We start from the raw sequence: 24,184 nt of genomic DNA, 5'->3' as shown, positions 1-24,184 counted from the left end.
GAGTTTAATATTAACCTCAAACATCGGGCTATAAAACTGCATCGATATCATCACTGGGTGGTTTTTCTGCACCATAGTCCTACACTGGTAATAAATACCCACCATCAGGAGTGTTGTGTGTCGGTGGTAGGTTAATGTAATGGCTTACATAATGCTGTTGATGAACCTCAGCGGTGCACACAGTCTGCCGTGTTGTTTGATTCATGGACGCCTGTGCAGCAGCAGCAGCTGGCGGTGAGCAGCAGCTTCTCAGTGGCTGCCGCTGCTGTTGCTGCTGATCCGCGGCACATGCTCAGTTATGTACACCCAGACAACTTTGAAGGCTTAGCGGTGGCTGCTGAGGTCATTGCACTGGGAAAAAAAAAAAAAACTAGACTGACTCCCTCTACTACACCGCCTCCATTTTGAATAGCCATGTAATAGGGGATTCGCATAGTTTGTGTGTGTATCGCCCACTGCGCTGCGTAGTGTCAACAAGCCACATCCAAACATCCTTCGACATGGACGACCTGTTCAGTCCGCGGAGGTAACTTGATTAACTTACCGTTTGCGTTTGTGTTTTAGTTAGGTGTGTATTAAATGTGCCTTTTAGTGTTTTGCAGCGTTACTTTGAGAGCCGTCTGTGTGAAATAGTCGGAGTGTCAGTGGTCACGAAGTTCGTGTCTGGCTAACAAGCTAGCCAAATAACAGCGTAATGTTACTGTCTCGTTAGCAGCTAGCAGCCCCTCTTGGAAAATTGGTTTCCTTGTCGTTTTGATGTAGCTACCAGCTATTTCTGCAGGCATTATTTTTTAAATAATGCCAGTAAAGCGGATTAGCCGTTTGCATCGTTAAATAAATGGGTCGTTGTCGCTACATGTCCGTGTGTCAACGACACGCTGTGCATGCTAACAACGGTGTATTTATTTATGAGTGATTACATATTTTAGCTAAGATTAACTACGTGGAGCAAGTCATCCAGCCACTGTCAACCTGTTAGGAGCTCCAAAGTAGCACACACTGTTCTCGTAATGGTGACCGTAAAAATTAGCAGCTCATGTATGATTGATTGACACTCTTTTGCGGTGGCTGGCGTCGGATTTCATTCATGTAATAAAAGGAAACGTCGCAGGTCGCAGCTGAGATTGGTTCACGGACGATGGAGGGGCGGGATGTTGTTCTGCTAAAAATCTGTGCAGTGGGAGGAAAGCTGCAGCCAACTCAAACACAACTCAAAACACATATCGATCATACGTCTGTAAACAGACTGTGCAGCTATGATTACCTAGTAATTGACAAGTAATATGTAGCAGGCTGACTTCAGCTATGTGAACACAGGTGAGTTGGCTTTCCCTTGATTTTAAACACTTTGCCGATGCCAGCACCGTAACTGGAGACACTGAAATTTAATGCACATGACCAACTTGAGATATTTTATTTTAATCTTATTTTATTTATTTTTTCAGGAGCCTAAACAGCACACAGGGCGAGATAAGAGTGGGGCCGAGTCATCAGGTAAAACCCCGCTAGAACTGAAATATTATTCATGTCACATTTAAATAAAAATATAAATAATTATAAATAGTAATTAGGAAGTAAAAATAATGATAAAAGACCTAAACATTAAAACTCAAATAGTTGTTGGATTTTTTTTTTGCCATGTAATTACACCTTATTAAACATAAATGTTAAGAGGGCACACAGTTGCTGGCCTCTGAGGAAGTGTTTACTATCCCCTGTCTCTTCTTTGGTTTCACTGCAGGCCAAGCTTCCAGAGTTGCAGCCACGGCCTGCTCCTGGTTTACAGACTCAGACGGAGAGTGAGGAGCTCATGTGGACCCCTGGGGTCAATGACTGTGACCTCCTCATGTACCTCAGAGCTGCAAGGTCAGTGTCTGCCTTTCATTAAGCTCCTTTCCTAGCTAGCTGCAATACATTTAGTTTAAACATGATTCGTGTCTCTTGTGTTCATCTCTGTTTCCATCTGGATTATGTTCAGGGCTTCTAACACAATCTTCCATTGTCAGCATTTGTGTTAATTAAAAAATTCAGAATAAGCTGCTTCAAGGGAACAAGTGTTGTGTTTAAATGCAACTTGGCTATTGACCTGATTTCTCGAACGTCATATTAGTAAGAAACCTGTTTTTAAATGGGACAAGGGATTAATAGGAACATGGTTAGTTTCCTGCTGGAGAAACCAGAGCCTGTATCATTAAGAATGTCAAAGTCACATATTTGAGTCAGGCTTAAAATTAAACTAGAAAAGTGTAAAAATAAACTTTCATTATTGATTTTACCTGACATTAGAACTGGGTTTTGTTTATTTTTTCAAGGAGCATGGCAGCATTTGCAGGGATGTGTGACGGTGGATCCACAGAGGATGGATGTTTAGCCGCCTCCCGTGATGACACCACACTCAATGCTCTCAACATGGTGCAAAGCCAAACTTGAATCATATTCATAATTTTCCAGTTCATTTAAAGAATAACAATACTATATTGCACATTTACAAACAATCATGTTGTTTTTTTTCTCAATTGTAGCTACATGCAAGTCATTATGATGCAGCAAAAGCTCTCCAGCGTCTGGTTAAGAAGCCTCTTCCAAAGCTTATTGAGAAATGCTGGTCAGAGGCTGATGTGGTGAGACACCTTTTGCTTGTAACACAGTGCAGATTGTTTGTTTAACCTTAACAAAGTTAATGCTGAGAGATAAAATTCTTGGCGATTAAACTGGTGGGAAGTTTGGTATGTATTTTAAACACACCAAAGATGTTGGGATGAAGGGAATGTAAATTAAAAAAAAACTGCGATCAGTTTACTTCATTGACTTCTGTTAAAAGGGAAAAGATACAAGCATGAAAAAGCATAAAATAGTATTTGTTAACCACTACCTCAAACAGCTTCCAGTACTTCCATTATAATAATCATGTCAGACATAAGTTTGATAAATGTCACGTAATACAATACCATAAGATTAACATTATCTGTACTGGAGCCTTTGTTTTTATTACATTAATTATACCCTCTCCCTTCTTTTTCTCTACAGAAACATTTCATCAAGGGCCTGAGACAGTATGGCAAGAATTTCTTCCGCATCCGGAAGGACTTTCTACCCAGCAAAAAGACTGTAATTGAACACTTTATTGTAGCATACAGACCAATTTGTGATGCATGCAGTGATTCATGATTGCCATATTCTTAATCAGAAGCATAACTCATATTATTCCTAAAAGTCGGTCATCTTGTCATCAGGGAGAGCTGATCACTTTCTATTACCACTGGAAGAAAACTCCCGAGGCTGCAGGAACAAGAGCTTATCGACAGCAACGCCGACAGCCGTCCTCTCGGAAGGCAAAGACTCGCTCTGCGGCAGCTCAAGTAAACACCCCCTCGCGAAATTATTCAGGTGAGAACAGCTTAATGTTCCTTGAATATATTGCAGTTGCTGCTAAACGGGGGAAGAGTTGTGCAATCGTGAGATGCGTGCGTCTTTATGTAAGCTGATCTTTTCTTTTGCAGTGGATGTGAGTTCTGCCAGCGAGGATGATCTTGATAGTGAAGACAGTGAACAGGAAATCAAGAGCTGCAGCCACTGTGGCACAACAAGTGAGTACAAGTCTGTATTTGGGATTTATCAGATTAGGGCGTGTTCAATATTTTATGTAATGCTGGTTTTTTACTGTGAAATTTCTTCTACCAGTTTGTGTACCTAAAGTCATTTTTTCTCTCACAGGTTCGAAAGATTGGCACCAAGGGGGAAGAGATCACCCTTTGCTCTGCACAGCTTGTCGCACATATGAAAACAAACACGGATGCCTGCCCCCAGCTTCGAAATCTGCAGGCGCTCCATTCATGTTTAAACCTGTTAAAGTGGAAGAAGAGGCAAACAGCAAACATGGCATGAGGACACGGCGTAGCAGAGCACCTGTAAGCCTGAGGCTGGCAGATCAGTCATACTATGATCTTTATTGCTAGTAATAAACATTTACAAGTAAATGTTTACTTAATATATCATTATAATGCACAAAAAGAATCAGATTTAAAATGTTTCACGTTTTTGATGGGAAAATATCTTTTACATTATGGGAAGCAGCTGTTTTTTTTTTTTCCTGCGTTTTAACGGTATCAAATTTGTTTTTTGTTTTTTTTAAAGCAGTTGTCGTCTTTGAGAAGTGGCCACAGGAGGCTCACGGGCTCCCCCACCAGTGAGGATCAGCAGTCCAGTAACCATCCGTCCCCGAGCAGAGTGACTTCTAACTCTCTGAGATCATCTTCCACAGACAATAAGAATGAATCCACCAAGAGGACAAACAAGGTAAACATAATCTACACATATCACTTACATAAACATACATGCACTTTTATGACATTATCTTTTCAGACCAATTTGAGTCATTGAGCACATGTGGTGTGTTCTGTTAAAGAGGATGTGTGGTTAGAGTGATTTAATTTCACAGTTTAGATTCACAGTGCTGTACCACTGTGTATATACTATACATATTGCGTACACAGAGTAGTGCTGTAGACATCTAGAAGAGGCATTCAGATTCAGATCTAGAAGAACATTATTGTCCATCACAATATTGTCATTGCCGAATTTGTCTTTGACGTTGTGTACAGGGCAATAGTTGATGAGGAATTCTTCAGGGAATTCACCAGTTTAGTTTATGAAAGTTTTATTTAGTCCCGGCCTTACATGTTAAATGAAATTATACATGTTTATGGTTTATGCAGGCGACCCAAACAGTGTGTCACTGGTGGATAAATATGATACATCGATGTTTTTGTGTCAGCATCTTCTGGCAATAATTAACTCTGCTGTGTAAATATCATGCTGTGTCCACAGAAGACAAAAGAGGAGGTAACGTCACCAAAGACAACAAAACGTGTACGGGAGAGTCCTGCTCAGGAGCCTGAAAAAGTCACCCCTAAAAGGCCGAAGACACAGGTGAGAGGAAACAGTTTGTGTCAGACTTCATTTGGATAAAAACATCTCCAAAGCTGTTGCTTGTGACATTTTGTGCAGCAGAGAAGTTAAACTTCTTGCATTATATATCAATTAGCATATGTGTAGTTAAATCCATCAGTCTAAAAATTCTGTTTCTATAAAATAATAACAAATTGGTAGGCACCACATGATCTAGATTTGTTTGTTTTTCCAGGAGCCACAGGGCTCCCGTTCAGAGGCAGAGGCAGAGGAGGAAAGCTCTTCAGAAAGCCGCAGCGCTCAGGATGATGGCAGCAGTGACACCAAAGACATTGATCAGGACAACCGCAGCTCTTCTCCCAGCATTCCCAGCCCGCAACAGGGCAACGAGAGTGACTCTGACTCCTCTGCCCAGCCGAATGGGGTCCCATCAGAGCCTGTTGCCCCTGCCGCTGTGTTGGCTGATACACCTGTCCCACAGGCCCTCCCCTCTCAGGGTCCACCCATTACTCCTCAGCCACTGCAAAGCACCCCCTCTACCGATCCCGCTCAAAGTCCGCCTCCTCCTTCTCCAGACCCCCCTCAGCCAGCCGCTGGTCAGTCACCAGCCACGGCGGGCCCAAACAGCCGACCACAACCCGCCCTCTCTCTTTCTGGTCCACCTCCTCTCCCATCAGCCCTGGGTCAGGACTCTCTTTTTCCAGCGTTTCAGGTCCCACCTGCTCTCAACTCTGCCCAACCTCTGCAGTCACATGGCCCGTCGCCTCAGGCCCCCCAGCGACCCCCACCCTTCTTTAGGGAGTCACAGCTCCCTCAGCCTCCTCTGTCTGGCCCACAAATCAAGCCTCCTCCCACCACCCCAATCCCACCCTCACACAAACAGCTACCGCACCAGTCAGCTACACCTTTCCCCCAGATGCCCTCAAATCTCCCCCCTCCGCCTGCTCTAAAGCCCCTCAACTCTCTGCCCAACCAGCATCCTCCAGGTGCTCCACCGCCGCCTCTTCAGCTCATGCCCCAGCCAATGCAGTCACTTCCAACCCAACTCCCAGTGATCTCTCAGGTGCAGACCCATCCTGGAAAAAGCATGACATCTTCTCACCCACCTGCTACAGCTTCCCACCCTCTCACCTCTGTAACATCTTCACCTATTGGCCCTGTCCCAAGCCTCCAGCCATCCTTCCTTCCTCTTCCTCGGAGACCATCGCCGAGCAGCACAGCAGTGGGATCGCATGTTCAGATAAAAGAAGAGCCACTGGATGAAATGGAAGAGGCAGAGAGCCCACCATCTCCGCCTAGGAGCCCCTCGCCAGAGCCCACTGTTGTTAACATTGCAAGCCATGCCAGCCAGTCTGCACGGTATGACTGAAGACACTGTTTCTTAGGGATTGCACTTGAAGAAAGTTTTTGACATCCTTATGAACTTTTATGAAAGCAGATATACCACACTGCTTGAGAACATATCAAACGTCTTAGCTTTACTTGCTTCCATTAGTATTCTTGTTTATCAAATAGTAGAAAAAGGTCAGGTAAAAACAATAAACACTAAATGACGTCTTTTTCTGCATGTACATTTCATGATGTGTCACATGTTTTGTGCCAAAAGCTCCTCAGCCCTCAGGATGTGATTTCGTGTGAATGAAGTATATGAATCACACTAATTCATGCACGCTTGTTATTTCTTTCAGGTTTGTCAAACACTTGGATCGTGGTTACAACTCCTGTGCTAGAACAGACTTGTTTTTCACTCCACTATCATCCTCCAAACTGGCCAAGAAAAGGGAGGAGGCCGTGGAAAAGTCCAGGAGAGAAGCAGAACTCAGTGCTCGGCAAGAGCGTGAAAGGGAGAAGGACAGAGAGCGAGAGCGGGAGGCAGACAGAAACGCTGTGAGTGCAACATTCCTTTCATTCCTTTATTTCAAACATCTTCTCTTTCTCTCAGAGCATGTATGAGTTATCTCACACGCTGTCTTTGCTTACAGAGAGCCACCAGCTCCTCCCATGACAGTCGCATGAGTGAGGCCCAGATGACAGCTCAAGGCCACGGACGCCCCTCCTTTGAGCAGCCGCCCACCACTGTAGCTGCCGTCCCCCCGTATATTGGCCCAGACACACCTGCCCTGCGTACTCTGAGCGAATATGCCCGGCCACACGTCATGTCCCCCACCAACCGCAACCATCCTTTCTACGTGTCCCTGGGTCCCGGCGACCCCCTGCTGGCCTACCACATGCCCAGCCTGTACAGCGCTGAACCCAGCCTGAGGGAGCGCGAGCTGAGGAACCTCAGAGAGAGAGAGCTCCGCGAGAGGATGAAGCCTGGCTTTGAGGTGAAACCCCCAGACTTGGAAACCTTACACCCCTCGGCCAATCCCATGGAGCACTTTGCCAGACACGGCGCTCTGAGCCTTCCCCACATACCCGGACCTCCCCACCATTTCGCACCCTTCCACCCGGGGCTTAGCCATCTGGAGCGAGAGAGGATGGCCCTGGCAGGACCTCAGCTGCGGCCAGAGCTGAGTTACGCTGAGCGACTCACTGCGGAGCGGCTTCACGCCGAGAGGATGGCCTCTGTGGCCACTGACCCTGCTGCCAGGCTGCAGATGCTCAATGTGACGCCACATCATCACCAGCACTCTCACATTCACTCTCATCTCCACCTTCACCAACAGGACCCCCTCGGTCAAGGTGAGGTTGGACTTTTTGACTTAGATCTTTAGAAGTTAATTAGCCAGCAGTCAGATATCTGGTGGTGGGTAGTTGACTTGTTTTTACAATATATATGTCTCATTTCTTCATACAGGTTCAAGTCCTCATCCTCTTGTAGACCCTTTGACAACAGGACCCCGTTTGGCCCGATTCCCCTTCCCTGGGGGCCCGATCCCCAACCCTTTACTCAGCGATCTTCCTCATGATCATGAGATGCTTCGCCACCCATTATTTGGTTTGTAATCTTAACACACTCACAACCCACAATTTGAGTGTCCAGCTTTTCCAATATTTTTATTTATTTATTTATTTGGTTGGGTTTTTTTTGTTTGTACCTTCTGTAGGAGCTGCATATCCACGAGAGCTGCAGGGCCCAATTCCTCAGATGTCTGCTGCTCACCAGCTTCAAGCCATGCATGCTCAGTCTGCAGAGCTGCAGAGGATGGCTATGGAGCAGCAGTGGCTGCATGGGCATCACCTGCATGGAGGCCCTCTACCAAGTCAGGAAGATTACTACAGGTGAGGTCTTTGAATGTTGGAATAGTTTCAGGCTTTTGAGTGTATTATTCACGACTAGAGCTGAAGCAATTACTTGAGGAGCTTTGGCAGCAAATATATGACGAAGCAGATTATAAGACGACACTACTCCTAGCAACTGTTTGAAAAAAATACTTTTTGCAGATACAAAAAAGTGTCTGTCTTTCCCTATTGAAGGTTTCTCAAAGATGCTGAGTGAAACATAAAATACTTCTGTTAAAGCATCACATAAATCCCACACTGTGTATCTTTTTGATCTCCTCACCGTGACCTTCACAGACAATCATTATTGGCTGCTTCAGGGGTGATTCAGCCCTGGTTTTTGCAGAAAAACTTTGGGAAACACTTGACTCATTCTTACTCCTCGGTAAATAATTTTGTCCATGGCAGCAAAACAAATTAACGCAAGCTGTCAGAAACTTCTGTAGGTTAACTGAGTTTCCTTATCAATTTCCGTGCTGACTAACTCAATGACACAATATAAACTGATGTATAAACACATCTGTTTATCATCACGAAGGCTACAAACAGCCCACTCTGCAACACCCACTATTTCAAACATAATTTGCAGAAAAAAAGCATTGTTTTATATTCACACCAATAGGATGAATTGGGTAATAAAAACTGATCATGTTAAAGAGCAGACCAGGGCAGAGGCAAAAATCACTGTTGTCACTGTACAAGAGTTCCAAAAGGAATATTGTAACAGAAATACAAAAGGCATACAAAAAGAAATCAGTCATTTTCAGCATGAAGAGACCTTGATTTCTCTCATATTTACACTTAATAATTTGCAGTTATTTGGACTCCAGATAGCTGACTCTGTTCTCACCCCTCCCACTGATTAAAGTTCTACATTGCAATCAACGTTGCATGGATATGCTCATGTAAACTGCATGACAACCAGCTGCACAATTTATTTACTCATTTTTGTTTCTGCTTTCCGAAGCCGTCTGAAGAAAGAAGGTGACAAGCCATCTTGAGTGTCAGGTGGTGCATGCTCTAAAACCATACACTTATACCCAATAGAATACTGTGTACCTTTGAGATTGTAAGAGGATATTTGTGTGTCCATTTTTTTTGTTTGTTTTAATATATTTTAGAAAATACTTCGTGAATCTTTATGTGCATTCCTCATTCAGCACTTAATGGGACTGTCAAAGTCCGTCTGAGATTTTCATATCACTTAAGACTTTATACTAGTTTTATTATCAATATAACCAACAATCTCACTTACTCCTGTGAGATTTAAAAAGACAGATTTTCTCTAACAAACTGTAAAACTGTTTGATATGCAGTGATTTAAATTTGCTAAAATACAGCTCTTATAAAGGATATGAAAGCAGACTGACTTTGGTGTTAAATTTAAATATCCCTATAATGATTTCTAAACAATTTCCTTGTACAGAATGACATTTAAATCAGTGTTTGAATGATTGTATCGACCTAGCATGACTCAAGTCTTCAGTTTTCACCATACTAGAGTAGCAAGTTGCATTGTGGTGTTTAGACTCTGAAAGTATAGTAGAGGTTGGTTTTACTCTTAAATCTGCTAAATATTTGTCTAAAAAGTTTTATATATCAAGATATCTTTTCACAGTATAACCGAAGCTTTTATTCGTTCATTTTTGAGATTGTAAATATTACATGTTCACAATATTCTATATGAATGAGTACGATTGATATAGCAGTAGATGTGAACACCTGACCCCTGATTGAGCACGATAGCAGTAAATCATAAGCTAAAAACATTATATATTATTAAGTATTATAAGGTGAGATAATTATTAATTGGACCATAATCTGTCACTACAGACACAACGTTTTATCAGTGCAGCATATTTACTTCATTTTGATGAGAATAGCTGAATTGGAGAAACTAAATCTTTGACATTTTAATGGAACTTTAAAAAGAACTGCCTCCAAATTCAATATTTATGTGATATAGTATGAAAGTGTATCCATTGCATATTTATTTCAATAAATATTTCTGCAGTGACACCTTATTTTCTTTGCACGTTGGAATTCTTTTGTGCGGAGAAAAAAAAGCTGTGGTAAAACTGTAGAAAAATAGCAGGATACCTTCTGCCAGTGCTGTCGTTTCCTGAACCCATCAACAGACAGAGAGGACAATTATATATATATATATATATATATGGTTTTATTGCATTAAATCACTTATTGCACCAAACCAAATGGAAAATCATATGTACCAAGTTTTGGTTGACAATCGATATGAAGTGTTCTCACGATAATTACACTGACAACAACTAATAATTTAACGTTAATACAATGGAAATTGTTTTCCTTACATTTTAATACCTGTGTAGTTTTACTTTTTCGGATCTGACGCTGAACTTCTTACACCTCACACAGCCTGTGATGACGGGTCACAAGTAGGAATAGGCTTTGATTTAAAGTGACAGAAATCAAAAAAAGGAACCACTGTTTTAAACAAGGCTTTCCGATCACAAACAGCTCAGTCACCTGTTCAATTTTTTCTTACAACATACAATATGTACAAACCGGACCAGTATCTACATCATGACTTTCTTTCAGGCTTTTATCCCCCTTTTCATCCTCTACAAAGACACCTTCACATACACTTCATCAAAAACCTACAAGCTGCTGTTACAGTTTACTGCAGCTGTGCAACATACAAATCCATGTTTGAGGCACAAGGCAACATTCACAAAATGACACGTGTTAAAAACAATGAGCTTCTGTGAGCTTACATTATGGTCCACACATCAACATCAGCTTACGCCAAACTGATAAACCAAAGTCATTAAAGGTTTAAAATGCAGCTGAAATATTCTAGACCAAAACCAACAGTTTGTTCCCAACAGTTTGTTCCCTCGTCTGTCTGTGGCACAAAAAAACGCAGTCTTCTTTCAAATTATAACAAACGTACATACATAATATATGTACATTGAATAACATTTTAATATTTATATATATATATATTTATACCTTTCCATCTCTTAAACTTAATAATTTATTACTTTTTTCTAATATTTATTTTTCACTCTCATTTTAATTATAATTATTGCACATCAGATCAACATCAATCCAACCAGTTTCAGGCTCACTAACTTTTACCTTTACGTGCTGTATTGTAACTTGGAAACCAATGCATTCACTAAGACAGTAGATATATAGCAGATTTATTATACACACACACAGTGGCTGTATTTTTATAGATGGACCCAGGCGAAATGGAAATGACTTCTCTTGTGTGTACATGATGTATCAGGGATCTTCTCGAGGAGGACTCCTCTTCTTCACATACTGCCGCAGATACTGTATAGCTGATAGTGCACTCACATTTGCTAGCAGAGCTGAACAGGATTTCAATAAAAATTACAATCACAGAACTCGTAATGTTCCAAACCTAAAGCCCCCGAAAACAAGGTTTCAGATCTGAAGTATTTCTCAGTGACATTAAAAATTCTTCACTAAATAAGCAGCAAACACTGTTAAAATGATTTGTATTTTCAATTCACCTCCATTTATTAGATTTTTTTCTTAATCATGAAAAAAGAAGAGCAATGAAAAACATTACCAGCTGTGGGTCTGACTCTGTTTTAAAAGTGTTGTTCCACACAGTGAGGACACAGAGCAATTAAATAGCATTTATGTAAAATAACCCAAGCTTTTTATTAATTTATTATTATTGTTGTTGTTGTTGTTATTATTATTGCAACAGATTTGGGGTTTTTATAAGACCCCACATGAAGACGCTGACTGAGAAAATTTGTTTTCAGGGCCTTTAATGTTGTATTTCATTTGCTGAATAATGACTATCACAGCAGAATATCAGTGCAAGAAGTTTCATACCTGCTTTCCAGGCATCAGCAGCCTCTGGATCAGAAGATCTCAGCACCCAGGAGGCAAAGGCAATGCAGACTAAACACATATCTGACTGCTGCAGCGTAGAGAAGATGTCCTCTCGTCCTGTAAGACACATGAGTATGTGCACAAAAGAAATGTAGATTTAATTTAATTGTAGTTTAGGTGAGGGTGTGTGTTTCTTTTGTTTCGTTTTCTACATCCTGCACAGTGTGCATCAGTGAGCTCTGGCTTACTTACTTGTTGTCTGCATAGTTTCCAAAGTGCTTTGCTGAACTTCTAGCTCTCTGAACAGCCGAGAAGGAGACGCTGAACAGACTCTTTCCTCACTGAGCGCAGTGACTGCTGGATCCTTTCTCTCCGTCTTGACGGCCTCAGCTGGAAACACCCAGGCGCCGGACCCTCGGTGCCAGATGCTTCCTTTGTCGTGGAGGCGAATCTTCCTCATTGACAGCAAACTTCCAAAACCGCGAGAGCCGCCTGCAGGTGCCCCACATTTATTGGCCTGGATGAAAGAGCAAGACAAGACTCTGATTGGAGACAGGAGGTCCACTTCCACCTCCGCCGACGCTTTGCAGGCTGCCCCCATGAAAACATTGTCCGATTTTGGGAATGCGAGTTCTCTGACGGTAGGATGAGAACAAGAGAAGATCGGGATGGGTTTCTCCCCTCTGCACTGGGAGTCGTGGAGATACGGGAGTGAGATTTCATCCCTGAATGTACAAAGAGTGTAGTCAAGCACAGGAGCCATCGAGATGTCCTCTGGATCATGGACGGCAGCGACGAACCTGGGGTCATTCTTTGCTTTATCCTCTGTGAGAAAGTACTTACATAAGTGATAATGTTCATCCAGTGCGTCTGAGCCGCTCTCCTCGTTACCAAATGGTAAAGTTAAATCCTCCTTGTTGAGAGCTTGTACGTCGCGCACGCTTTTGCTTTTTGTCATCTGTCTGTCTTGGAGTTTGCTCAAAGTACGCGCCTCCTGATCCTCAAAACACTGTCCTGCAAAGTCCTCCAGAGGCACAGGTGTCTCTCTGCCTTCAGAGCTGGTGGATTCCTCCTCCTCAGGTGATGAAAAAGTGGAGTCACATGTCCTCTGTGGGTTTTTGCTGTGAGGATCAGGACTCGCGTTCCTGCTGGCGCCAATGAATTGCCAGTAGTCCTCCTCAAAATCCGAGGTGGAAAACTCGCAGCTTGAGCGATCTGGCTTGGATTCGTCCGTCTGCGTGAAATAGTCTGAGTCAGCGGTGTCCGACGCATCCATGAGACCACCATCAGACAAATTATACTCCGCGGTGTCCACCAGGGAGCCGTGACTTATTGGAGATTCATCTACATTTGCCGTGACTTTGTCTTGCGTGTCCCCGAGAGGTGTGCTTCTGCACGTCCTCAGCTGCAAAATGTCATTTATGGTCAGTTTTTCCATTTCGTCCCAGAAGGCAGAAATGGCGTACACGGGTCGAGTGTGACCCGCAGCTTCGGCGTATGCTTCGGGGCTGTCAGCCACAGGTGTTACGGTTAAATCAGGAACCGGGTCAGGACTGAACTGATCTCCTGAAGAGCAACCAGATGCTGAAAGATTCATTTTGTGTATTTGGGCTGCAGGTGTGTCCGTGCTGTGTGTGTTGTTATCACATCCGGAGAGGTCATCTGGCATGTTGTCGGCTCTCTGGCCAGCAAGTGGAGCACATGTCTGTGTAGACTCAACACCGGTGCGCTCATAACCTGCACAGTCGCGGCGCAGAGCGCTACCACAAGGATGCATTTGTCTGACCTGTGCACTGTCAGCGTCGGAGCTCTCAGCCTGCAGAGACAGAGACACCGAGCACTGCAGCTGTCTCAGATCCACAGGTTGAGTCTCCTCCACTGATTCAGCGGCGGACAAATAGATCTCAGAGTCGTAACTGTGAACGGAGAAGGACTCGACACCGTCTTCAAACTCGTCCGAGTCCGCACTCTCCAGTGGTTTGAATGGGTCTGTGGGTGTGGATGTGTCCTGTGATGTGGATGCTGAGCTGCCGGGTTCATGTTTGTCTCTGTCCCTCCTTGGCCCGTTGATACTTTCTTTGGGGGAAGAGAGAGAGATGAGCAGCTTTTCTGACACATTGTCTTCTTCACAAAAAGCCTGCACTGAATCTGAGGCGCTCTCGGGATTTATTTCAGCAATTTGTTGCCCTCCTGAGTCTTGAACCAAGTCCATGTCCCTCCCTGTCTCGGATTCATTTATATCATTGTTTATCTCTAACTCCAGTCCATCCTCGGGTGATTTCTCCTGCCCGTGGCTGTACGCCTGACTGTGTTTACAAACTTTTTTTTGTCTTCGTTTTTTTTTCACAGAGGTGGCTCTGAGCCGCTGTCTTGCAGGACTGTAATTCACTGTCACAAACCAGCGCTCCTTCTCTGCTCTGGGAGCGACGTTGCCCACAGCTTTGTCTGTGCTTTGAGGCTCATTCACATCTGGAAACACTGGATCGGGTTCACTTCTGGGGTTATCTGTATCTGTTTGCACATCTTTGTCGTCTTTTTTCAGCTCCGTAGAAACTCCTGAACACTGATCATGTATTTTTTCAGTCTGCAGTGTGTTTCCAATGTTGTTCTTTGTCTCCTCTGTGATGTCCTCTGTGGTCTTCATGCACACATGTTCTGTGCTGAGGGTACTCCTTGCAGGACAGTCATAGTCCACCTGTGTCACACTGCCCCCTTCAGCTGGTTCTCCTCCTGTACCGCTCTCATCCAGCTTCATCCATAACTTTACGCAGCCCTCCTCTCCTGTGCTGCGTCCCGCAGCTCCATCGCTGTCCACACCGGGGCTCTGCTGGATCTCCTGCCGGCCTGTGCTGAAGACTGACCCTGAGCTTTCTGAATCCTCCGAGTCGCTGAGGCTCGAGTTGTCAGGGCAGGCGAGCGAAGGCTGCAGCAGACCGCACTCCTCACTCTCATCGTAGAAGCTGGTCCAGTCGAACTCTGCAATGTGCATGCTGTGATCCAAGTCATCCATTTTGGTTCCTCACATGCTTTTCAATCTGAGAAAAAAAAGAGGAGAACATAGAAACAGGATCAGTGATTTTTTGTGTTTATTTGGCATTAAAAATTGAAAAGTGGCATTGCGGGCAGTACACCCCTGGTAACTGCACCGGGTTATATTTACAGTCACATTGGAGTTAAATATAGAGCGCATGCTTTTGTCTGAAGCTTTGCTGTGATCAGCTGCCAGTAGGAAACAATTGTGCACAAAGCAAACAAGCTTGTGTGTTAGTGCAAGACTTGAGAAGTGAAGAGCTCAGAGAGCAGCAAAAGCAACACCAGAGCACCTTGGTCACACGTTCCATAACAGACCCCAAAATACTCCACGGCCCTGCTCTTAGAAAACATGTCGGGTGACCTGATATGAAGGATTCAGCCAATGCCAGGGAACAGCTTTTAACTGTATCAGCTTAACAAACACACACACTGAGTGGTGTGCTTTGTAAACAGAGGGATAATTGTACAATTGATACCAAATGATTTTAGTTATAAACACTAAAATGTAATCTTACTGAAAATCGTGCCTACTGAAATAATTAATCAGAGTTTATAACATTTTTTTCTTCACTTTTTTTTGTACTTTTGTTTTAGCTGTAGGATTAAATGTATTTCATTATTTTTCAGGAGTGCAGTTATGAGGGACCCTCTTTCCTTTTCAGGATAATGGATGTTGTTATTAAATTCCTTCAGCTGCTCCACTTCAAAGTCATTAAAGGTATAGTATTTCTACATTATTAAAACAACTAACACAAAGCTTATCTCTTCAGTAAAACCACGTTAAGGTGTTTCTAGAGTAAATAGGTGGCCTACCTGGTGCAAAGGGACGAGAGGTCCAGTTTGAAGGTGTCAGTACTTTTTCCCTGCAGGGACATTTCAGCTCTGATGTGCGTTTGTCCTTGCAATATGTCAGACTGGGGTCTTGCACTCAGCTGTTATAAATAGAGTAGTATGTCCAGTCACATGTAGCTGCTGGGGCAAACGTCCTTCCCTACATTACCAGAGGTGTGACATTTCAGTAACCCTAAATACAAGGACTCTCACATTCATGAGAGGTAAGATCAATAATCAATTCCATTATAAGACTAAAACATGATGGACATACAAGGGCACTGACACATTTGATGGATGTTTTAATATATATGTTGCTGACTATTTTTAAAGTGACAGTATATGCAGGTATAATGTTTTCCTTTTTCATTCAAATGAGTGTCACATTTGCCCCCCCCCCCCCCCCCCCCCCCCCCCCCCCCCCCACCAAAGCAATTTCTTTTTTGGTTTTTGCAAACATCTACAAAAACATGGTTTTTATTTTCTATTTAGTTTGGAAATAGATTACCTCAAGTGGAAATATGTATATGTATTACCTATACTAATTAAACTATGTGTTTCCTGGTAGGAGCCTATCAATTGATCCAATAACTGACAGGAAAATTAAAAAGTCATCAGCAGTATAACTTGCATAGTGAGGCATTTTCTGTTAGAACAAAAGGAAAAACAAAAGAAATGTCAAATTTATTTATCTTAGTCTTTAAGCAATATACACTTTAAGATAACTAGTATCATTTAAACAAAAATAATAACAATATAAAAAAAGTATGATAGTTCATATAACTACACAGAAGGAAACAGTGATCATGGAAAGGTGCTTTATTTCTGCAAACAATACATACATCTTCAGAACATTCTTCATGGCACTGAAACTAGAATATGTACATCATTACAAAAACAATACATCATTTGTATAAAACAATATGTACATGTATTCAGCTTATGGTTGTACAAGGGCAAACACAAAGCAAGAAGGGGACTATTCATGGAATGATGGCTGCCTTTTATCTGGTTCACTTCAGAATGCTCCACATATACTGAAGATGGAAATTACTTTTTACAGCCTTAGTGCTGTCAAGATATAAAAATATATGAAATAAAATACCACCTAGCAAATAAAACTTGGTTAACTAGCCTTGGTTTTTTTGAATTGTGCACAGTAAAGGCCACTGGATATTGGTAAAATACCCAATTATTCATCATATGTCATGTTTCCCGACTCCACTTAAAGCTCATAATGGCACAGTAATCACAGTAATGGCATACAGCAAAAGCCATTTTCTTCAGACAACATTTGGCAAAGGTAATAGTAGTCAAGTAATGTTCACAACGCAACAATAATGTTGCCAGTTACACAACAAAACAACCTCGATCACACTTGATGGCAACAGGTTATTTTGAGCATTTCTCTTAAAAGGTAAGGTCTAACATCAGCTGATGACCTAAGACAATTAAAGTGCAGAAGGATTTAGAATTTTTATGCTTTGAGAGAAAAATCTATTGGAATTAAACTTTACTTTATGGAACAAAATCGGAATCTTAAACCTTTTAGTAGGATCACAGAAATTCTTATGAATAAAACATGATTTTGTTGTTGGGAATGACCTCTGTCAGCGTGTATGTGGGTCTGCAGTGGAATGTAATAAATGATGCATGCAGCTGCAATGCATGATTTGTTGTACATGTGAAATACATTCACCTTGGTTAAGCTCACAAAAGTAATAAATAAAAACGCAACAATAAAAATACAAAGTCAACAAAACAATTAAAACAAACAACACCGCAACTACAGTAACTCTCCCTACAATGTCCTGGTCCACCAGAAGAACTCTAAGGCTATTAGACACATAATTTATTCTGCTGGCCTGATTCTAATCAGTAAAATTCAGTGCACTGTTACAAAATGCAAATAATTATCACACATGTAAGAAAAAAATCATATTTAGCAAACTAAGAAAAAACAGGCTTCCATCAAACTTTACAGCTGACATTCTATCTCACAGATCAGTGTCACTGTTGCTCGACTTGGTTGCTGGTTCGATTCCTCTAATGGGTCTAAAAACGACAGATCCACGAAACTGAAAAGAACAGTCAAGATGACAGGACTGATACCAGTCTCATGTCTGTCTGTTAAAAATGGAGCTGCATCCAGGAAGTCTTATCTTAGCTTAGCATAAAGACTGGAAACAGGGGAAAACAGCTAGCCTGTGTCTGTCCAAAGTTAAAACAATCCACTTCCAGCACCTCTAAAACTAACAAATTAACACATTATATCTTCTTTGTTTAATCTGTACAAAAACCAAAGTGGAAAAATCATGATTCCATGTTGCCAGCTGCCTTACAACAGTTCTCAGAGAAGAAATAGTCTGGAGCGTAATCCCCCAGAAGATGGAAAACTGTCATTTTTCCACACGCTAGCCGTTTCCCCTCGTTTCCAGTATTTATGCTAAGCTAAGCAGCTACCAGCTGTAGCTCTGTATTTTCCATACAAACATGAGAGTGGTATCAATCTTCTCATCTGACTCTCTGCTAGAGAGCAAATTAGAATATTTCCCTAAATATCGAACTATTCCTTTAACAAACAGGTCCACATTTTCAGGAAAGTCAACACAGTCAAACAGCAGATAAAAACTGCTTGATGACAGTGCTTGGACTAAGGAGTGATCATGAGTGATGAATCTATTCATCACTCCAGTGCTGCATAAAAGGGTGGAAAATACTGAACTGAACACAGACTTTATTATCTCTCTGTCTATTTTCAAAGAAAAAAACTCATTTAATATGAACAAATCAGAGGCTGTGTCAATAGGATGCACTGTCAGCAATTTTGCCACCTCTCTATGAGACAATTGTCCTTTCTTCACACTTGATAAGAAAGTCTAACATCATTCCTGAGCTCTCTCTCCTACCTGCAGCAGCATTCCCACCCTTCCCTCCTACACATTATAGACTTGAGTAGTGGATGTGGTGGGTATGGTGGCACTATTCACTGTTGACGTTGCAGAAGGCCGCTCCCTCCTTACATATCTTGGCTTCCTCACTTCAAAAGAAAGGAAGAAACACAAAAACATATCATCATCTGTGAGAGGAAAAAAAAAAGCAAAAGAAGACATGCCCTGAAATAGGTCATGGCAGCTTTTACACTCGAGATCACTTTTTTTGTGAATACAAGCCTGTCATTAATACAGCAGTCCTCAAAAATGCAACACTCCCCACCAGCATTGCCAAATAGTCCTGGTTAATGTTTTGACTGCTTTGCATTACTCACTAGCTTCACCTAACACTATAACCTGTTCAGCAAGGTAAGAGAAGAGGTGTACAGAGTGAGACAGTGTAGTCGTCTTACCTGATGAGGAGGGGATCATGACAGCCTGGAAGGGAACAAAAAAATACAAAGGAATTATAACTATCTCTTAGAGACACAAACATTTATAAATAATGACTGTACTGCTGCAGAACATTGCTGAGGTTACAGTAAACAGATTCAAAGTCTCTACACAAGCCTCTGAATGTACTGTAGTGTGTGATTAGCTATGAAGAAACAATAAAACTGACTTACTGTCTCACTTGGTTGGAAAATGAAGGCTGTAAAAGTTCAGAAAATAATGTTACATATGAGTTAAACTGACTGCAAAAATCATATAATATCACTGTTGTGTTTTCTGTGTTCTTCATGTACTTCCATGCTGTATTCTATAGGATTTCATGGGCATAGTGGGTCAGCAGGAGCTGATGAGCTTGATATGTCAGGTTCATATTCCCGCGCTTACCCTTGTTGCGGCGGTAGAAGATGCCCGGGAGTCGGTTGGAGCGTTTGAGGTAGAAAAAGGAGGCAACAGACAGGATCAGGAACAGGCTGATCAACAGTGTTCCCAGAAGAAGAGAGGCTGCCACGCCTGGCCCTCCTGCACAAAAATCACAAGTCAAAACAGGAAACAGATGACGAGAACAACGATGAATATCTTATTGGGCGCTACAGACATTTACTCTGTCATCATTCTCATCGTTTTACCAGTATTTTAGTATTTTTCTCTCTTTAACTTGCATTTCAAGTTAAAGAGAGCATTGCATTATTCCTTAAAACTGAATTAACATAGTTTTTCAAATAATTCTGACTTGCAGACATGTTACAGTGCAGGTCAAGAAATATTATACACAGTGAAATTAGTAAATCAGTCTGTAATAACTAGAGACTTGATACATTACCGATTTTAGGAATGACAGTAGTTACAGTTGTATGATTCTTCCGCTCTACAGTGTAATCTAGTGTGGACAGAAAAAGGGTAGATTAAAAAACAGTAAACTCATGCCCCAAAGCATGTAGATTTTAATTTGATCTGAAACAGTGATGGAACAGTTTCCGGTTCTTACTGTAGGTGCAGACTGTTATGTTCTCCAGATCCACAGCTGCTGAGTCACAGAATATGCAAACAGTGTTGCTGTTCTCAAGGACGCGTAAGAAGCAGCCTGAAGAATTCAAAAGAAGAACACGTTTCACATAATTTTACTCTACAATAGAGAAAACATTCATTGCTGTAAGTATTCTTTGCTGTATATAGTGTATCTATACTGCTTTACCGGTGTTGAATGACACTGGCTAATGTTTTTCTTTTTTTACAGGTTGCCAAGGATAAAGGTAACATGAGCACAGGGACAGGGCAAAATGTTTCATCACTTTAACTCTTAACTCCTTTTCAGTCCTTCCACCATGTCCTTCTGGCGTGCAGGAGCAGACTGTTGTTTTTTCCACTCTTTACTTCACACAACAACTCTGTCAAACCTTCACTTTCATTTTAGAAGGTGCAGCAATGAGCAGCTTCACCCAACACAACTGTCCATGCAGTGTTTGAAATGTTTGTCACCCTTTATCTGTTCTTGGTACATCTTCAATGTAAGTTCTTCTCACTACATCAAAAACAAAATATGTCTTTCAATGGATGATGAATGCATACAGATTCTGTATTTCCAGTCATGGTACACCAGCATCTGTATGTGTATATATCTGTCCCCCAGTTCCACTCTGTTTGCTTTTTAGCTAAGTTAGCAGCATAGCTCTCGGTATGGCAATGCCAATCCATCACTTTGGTCCAGACTGAAATGACTGCCAACTATTTAATGGATCACCATGAAACATTCATGGTTCCCATAAGATGAATCCTACTGACTGTAATGACCCCCTGACTCTTCCTCTTGTGCCACTTTCGTAGGCCCCTGGCCCCAAACATGGCACCATCTTCAGGCCAACACATGTAAGCATACTGGTGTTAACATTTAGCTCAAAACACAGCCCCACAGTGCCACTAGCTTGGCTGTAGACTCTTAGTCTTGTTTGCTCTATGACACTTGTCAATCCCTCACATTGCTGGAGAAACTAGCTGGTCTACAATAATATATTACTCATGAAGACCATGCTTACCACAGGTTGGTGATAATAAAGTAATAATTATGTTAAAAAGTCAAAACTCTTAGTGCATCCTGCATATAGCTGACAACCTAAATCATAGCTGTTTGTCAGTGGCAAGTTATTAAATACATCCACATTACCTGGTTCACAGTGAGTGTCATTTGAACATGAATTGTTCACTCTCTGTTTCTCGCCACAGCACTCAAGTGAGTTCTGATGTAAGGCCTGTAAACAGAGCAACATTCACAGATTATCAAATGAGTCTCGCCTGAAAAACCAAAAGCACACACTGACCCTTTGGCTAAGTAACATTCATCTTCTTACCTTTGTTACAGGTGTCTCGGGTCTGATAAGAATCACAGTGGCAGCCAAGACCAAAAGAAACGACAGAGCCATATTCGAACCCTTGGAGATCAAACACACTTGGATTAGATACACGTCAATCACTCTGACAAGGCCCATACATCTCGAAAGATACCCAGAGCTATTAATTTTAAGATGTATTGCAAGACTAAGTCACATGTAAATCTTTTTCTTTATTTAAATCTATTTATATGTTTTGCTCCTCTCCATTTGTCACAAAACAATGTACAAGATCAAGAGTTTTTGGTGAATGTCTAATTTTGTCTCTTTTAAACACAAAAGACTATGTAACTGCCTTAACTTGTCAACAATTTACAAGTTGAATGCTCTTTCTGGCTCAGGTTAGGTTAAAATAAGGGCAGTCAGAAAAACAAAGGCAGGTTTGATGTTGTGCTCGATTCACATTGGAAAAAAAACAAGTCACCCACAACCACAACAGTTTATAGTCATGAGGATACAGTCTATTAAAAAGTGATTTTCTGCGTTACAATTTTCAACCTTTACATCTTCCTTTTTCAATGCAAAGTACTAATTTCAAGGGCAAAGCGTTAAGAAACACAGCTAATGTCTCAGAAACCACAGACCGTATAAAAAATACACAAGCAAGGTGTTTAGCTAGCTAGCACCTGTCACCGGGAGGCAGTTATTCCGTGAGAGTGCCAGCAGTCAGAGCTAAAACAACGATGTCAGCGTTAGAGAGACAGATGTGCCAATCTGTCGAGATCTGTTTTACTTTATCGGGTGTGTTTACAGACACAGACTGAGCACCTGCATATTGGTGAATGTAGAAACTCAAAAAAGTTAACTCACCAGCCAAACACCAGGCTTTGGCCTGGCCAAACTCCTAGATGTGGTTTAACCAACGGCAGTTCCGGTCCGGTCCGCCGCAAAGATATCACCAGACAGTCACTTATATTTGTTGGCAGATTTGACATCAACACACCCCGACAGGACAAACACGAACAATCCTGCGGCGCGTAGCTCAGAGATACTGGCTCTTATTTAGCATATACACTTCCGGGTGCGATTTTCAAAATAAAAACTGTTTTTTTTTTTTTAGCTTTACTGCCATTCTCAGCTGTCGGTCCGTCAAGCACATCTAGCTAAAACTAATGCAGGCAAATACAACAGTTATGCAATAAAGACTACTTTCAAGAAGATTGTAATGGTCAGCTTTTGTGAAACTGTTTTAAATGTCAGTTCAGCTGTGTGGCCTACACTGACTGTATCTGCATTAATAGAACTGATATTGATGGCAATAATGATGACTCCATTACATTTTCCAGAAAGCCACCATGCATAATAACAGTACAGTGTCAATGCATCAGATGATTTTAGTTACATCTCTGTTTCAGAAGTCACAGTAACTGAAATCACAAGCAGCATGGCTGGATTAACCAGTCTTAACCTTGGAGCATAGCTGTGTGCCCCTGCTGATGCACCACCCACCTGTGTGCAATGTCCATGCACCCTGTTGTCTTTACATTCCTATAACTCCAGAGTAGGCAATACTTCAGCACTGGAATAATTCTAAATTTGTGTTCCGTTTGTGGTAATTTGATTAAAAACAATTATAAGGAATGTGCATCATGTGAGCGAAATAATAAGGATCTCAAAACTAAAATGTTTATATTTTACTTTAGTGGTGGTACAGATTTGTTATAAATCAGATCATCAAAATTAACACGCAAAAATCTGACTGACTGAGCAACAAGGCCACAAACAGCTGTGGCGTGCATTCAAAGAACATAATGACAAACTGATTTATTATTACTTTTAGAGAAGACATCTTAAAGGGTTCATAAAGTGCGTAGATTTGCTAGAGAAATACATGTTAATAAAACCCTAGAGCACATAAATAAATAAATACAATCTCTCATCAAAACAAATAACCGTCCCAGTGTTTGTTTGACGTTTGTTTTGGTCGTACCAAGTTCTAGATTGTACTTTTTCGACCGAACCTGAATGCAGCCTAGTCTCGCTCTGGAAGGACGAATGGCGGGAGATTTAAATACTCGTCTCCCGTTTACTGTGAGTCAGTTTGTTTTTTTTTTTAAGTATTTGATCTATGGTAACCACTGTACATTAGTAAACATGAAAAGCACTTGTCAAGGGCTTGATGAGATTCCTAGCTTTAGTTAATGGAAACCTAATTTTACATGTTATTTAAAGTTAGCTAGCTAACGAAGCCTTTTCTACATTAGGTTAATGCTAACTAGGTGAACTTGCGTGACTCCAAAAGCCGATTGATGCTGTTAAGAACATTTAACTGCTGCTAACTTCTTCTCTTTACAAACAGGTAAACAAAAGCAATGAATCATATAAAGAACATAAAAGAAATGCTGAGCATCCCAACTGGAAGCAGGTGGTTAGCTCACTTACTTAACTGACTTTAACCTGTTACTTCTCACCTACTGTGAATGCATGAGGTTATAGCCATTGGTTTTTAAACTTGGTCACATTATCGTGACTTACATAAGGAGCTGCATCAATTAGACAATAAATAAATAATTGACTGTTATTTTGATATTTTTTCATTTTAGTATTTTTTCAAGCAAAATT

General features: G+C 41.5%; 3 protein-coding genes and 1 long non-coding RNA gene across 5 annotated transcripts; 2 read left to right on the top strand and 2 right to left on the bottom strand.

Annotated features, from left to right (window-relative positions):
• Positions 1–418: 418 nt before the first annotated feature.
• Positions 419–10,157, top strand: rereb (arginine-glutamic acid dipeptide (RE) repeats b). 2 transcript variants are annotated; one of them, XM_041033024.1, is made up of 17 exons: positions 419–526; positions 1,446–1,494; positions 1,742–1,866; positions 2,313–2,412; positions 2,523–2,621; positions 3,028–3,108; positions 3,234–3,387; positions 3,501–3,587; positions 3,715–3,908; positions 4,135–4,296; positions 4,828–4,929; positions 5,144–6,267; positions 6,597–6,795; positions 6,891–7,593; positions 7,709–7,849; positions 7,959–8,133; positions 9,101–10,157. In XM_041033024.1, exons 1-17 carry the CDS (start codon positions 501–503, stop codon positions 9,132–9,134), a joined length of 3,555 nt encoding a protein of 1,184 aa, XP_040888958.1. In that variant the 5' UTR covers positions 419–500; the 3' UTR covers positions 9,135–10,157. The 2 variants fall into 2 exon arrangements, with proteins under 2 accessions (XP_040888958.1, XP_040888957.1); XM_041033023.1 differs by having other exon boundaries at positions 426–526; positions 4,138–4,296.
• Positions 10,158–10,372: 215 nt separating this feature from the next.
• On the bottom strand, positions 10,373–15,944 carry si:ch211-157b11.14 (uncharacterized protein LOC799552 homolog). The gene is made up of 4 exons (XM_041033025.1): positions 15,838–15,944; positions 12,244–15,026; positions 11,992–12,108; positions 10,373–11,492 (listed from the first exon to the last, which is right to left on the bottom strand). The coding sequence occupies exons 2-4, from the start codon at positions 14,999–15,001 to the stop codon at positions 11,404–11,406; spliced, it is 2,964 nt and encodes a 987-aa protein (XP_040888959.1). The 5' UTR covers positions 15,002–15,026; positions 15,838–15,944; the 3' UTR covers positions 10,373–11,403.
• A 715-nt stretch (positions 15,945–16,659) lies between these two features.
• Positions 16,660–22,568, bottom strand: c3h1orf159 (chromosome 3 C1orf159 homolog). The gene is made up of 9 exons (XM_041033026.1): positions 22,433–22,568; positions 21,584–21,664; positions 21,400–21,484; positions 20,227–20,322; positions 20,062–20,118; positions 19,626–19,760; positions 19,415–19,440; positions 19,202–19,226; positions 16,660–18,895 (listed from the first exon to the last, which is right to left on the bottom strand). Exons 2-9 carry the CDS (start codon positions 21,653–21,655, stop codon positions 18,792–18,794), a joined length of 600 nt encoding a protein of 199 aa, XP_040888960.1. The 5' UTR covers positions 21,656–21,664; positions 22,433–22,568; the 3' UTR covers positions 16,660–18,791.
• Positions 19,754–22,438, top strand: LOC121178731. Its single transcript, XR_005893821.1, has 3 exons — positions 19,754–20,390; positions 20,476–21,104; positions 21,595–22,438. It is a non-coding gene; the product is annotated as an uncharacterized LOC121178731 (long non-coding RNA).
• Positions 22,569–24,184: the final 1,616 nt, after the last annotated feature.

This window comes from Toxotes jaculatrix, chromosome 3 (assembly GCF_017976425.1).
Source record: "Toxotes jaculatrix isolate fToxJac2 chromosome 3, fToxJac2.pri, whole genome shotgun sequence".
NCBI lineage: Eukaryota > Metazoa > Chordata > Actinopteri > Toxotidae > Toxotes > Toxotes jaculatrix.
This window is presented reverse-complemented; position numbering and strand designations above follow the sequence as displayed.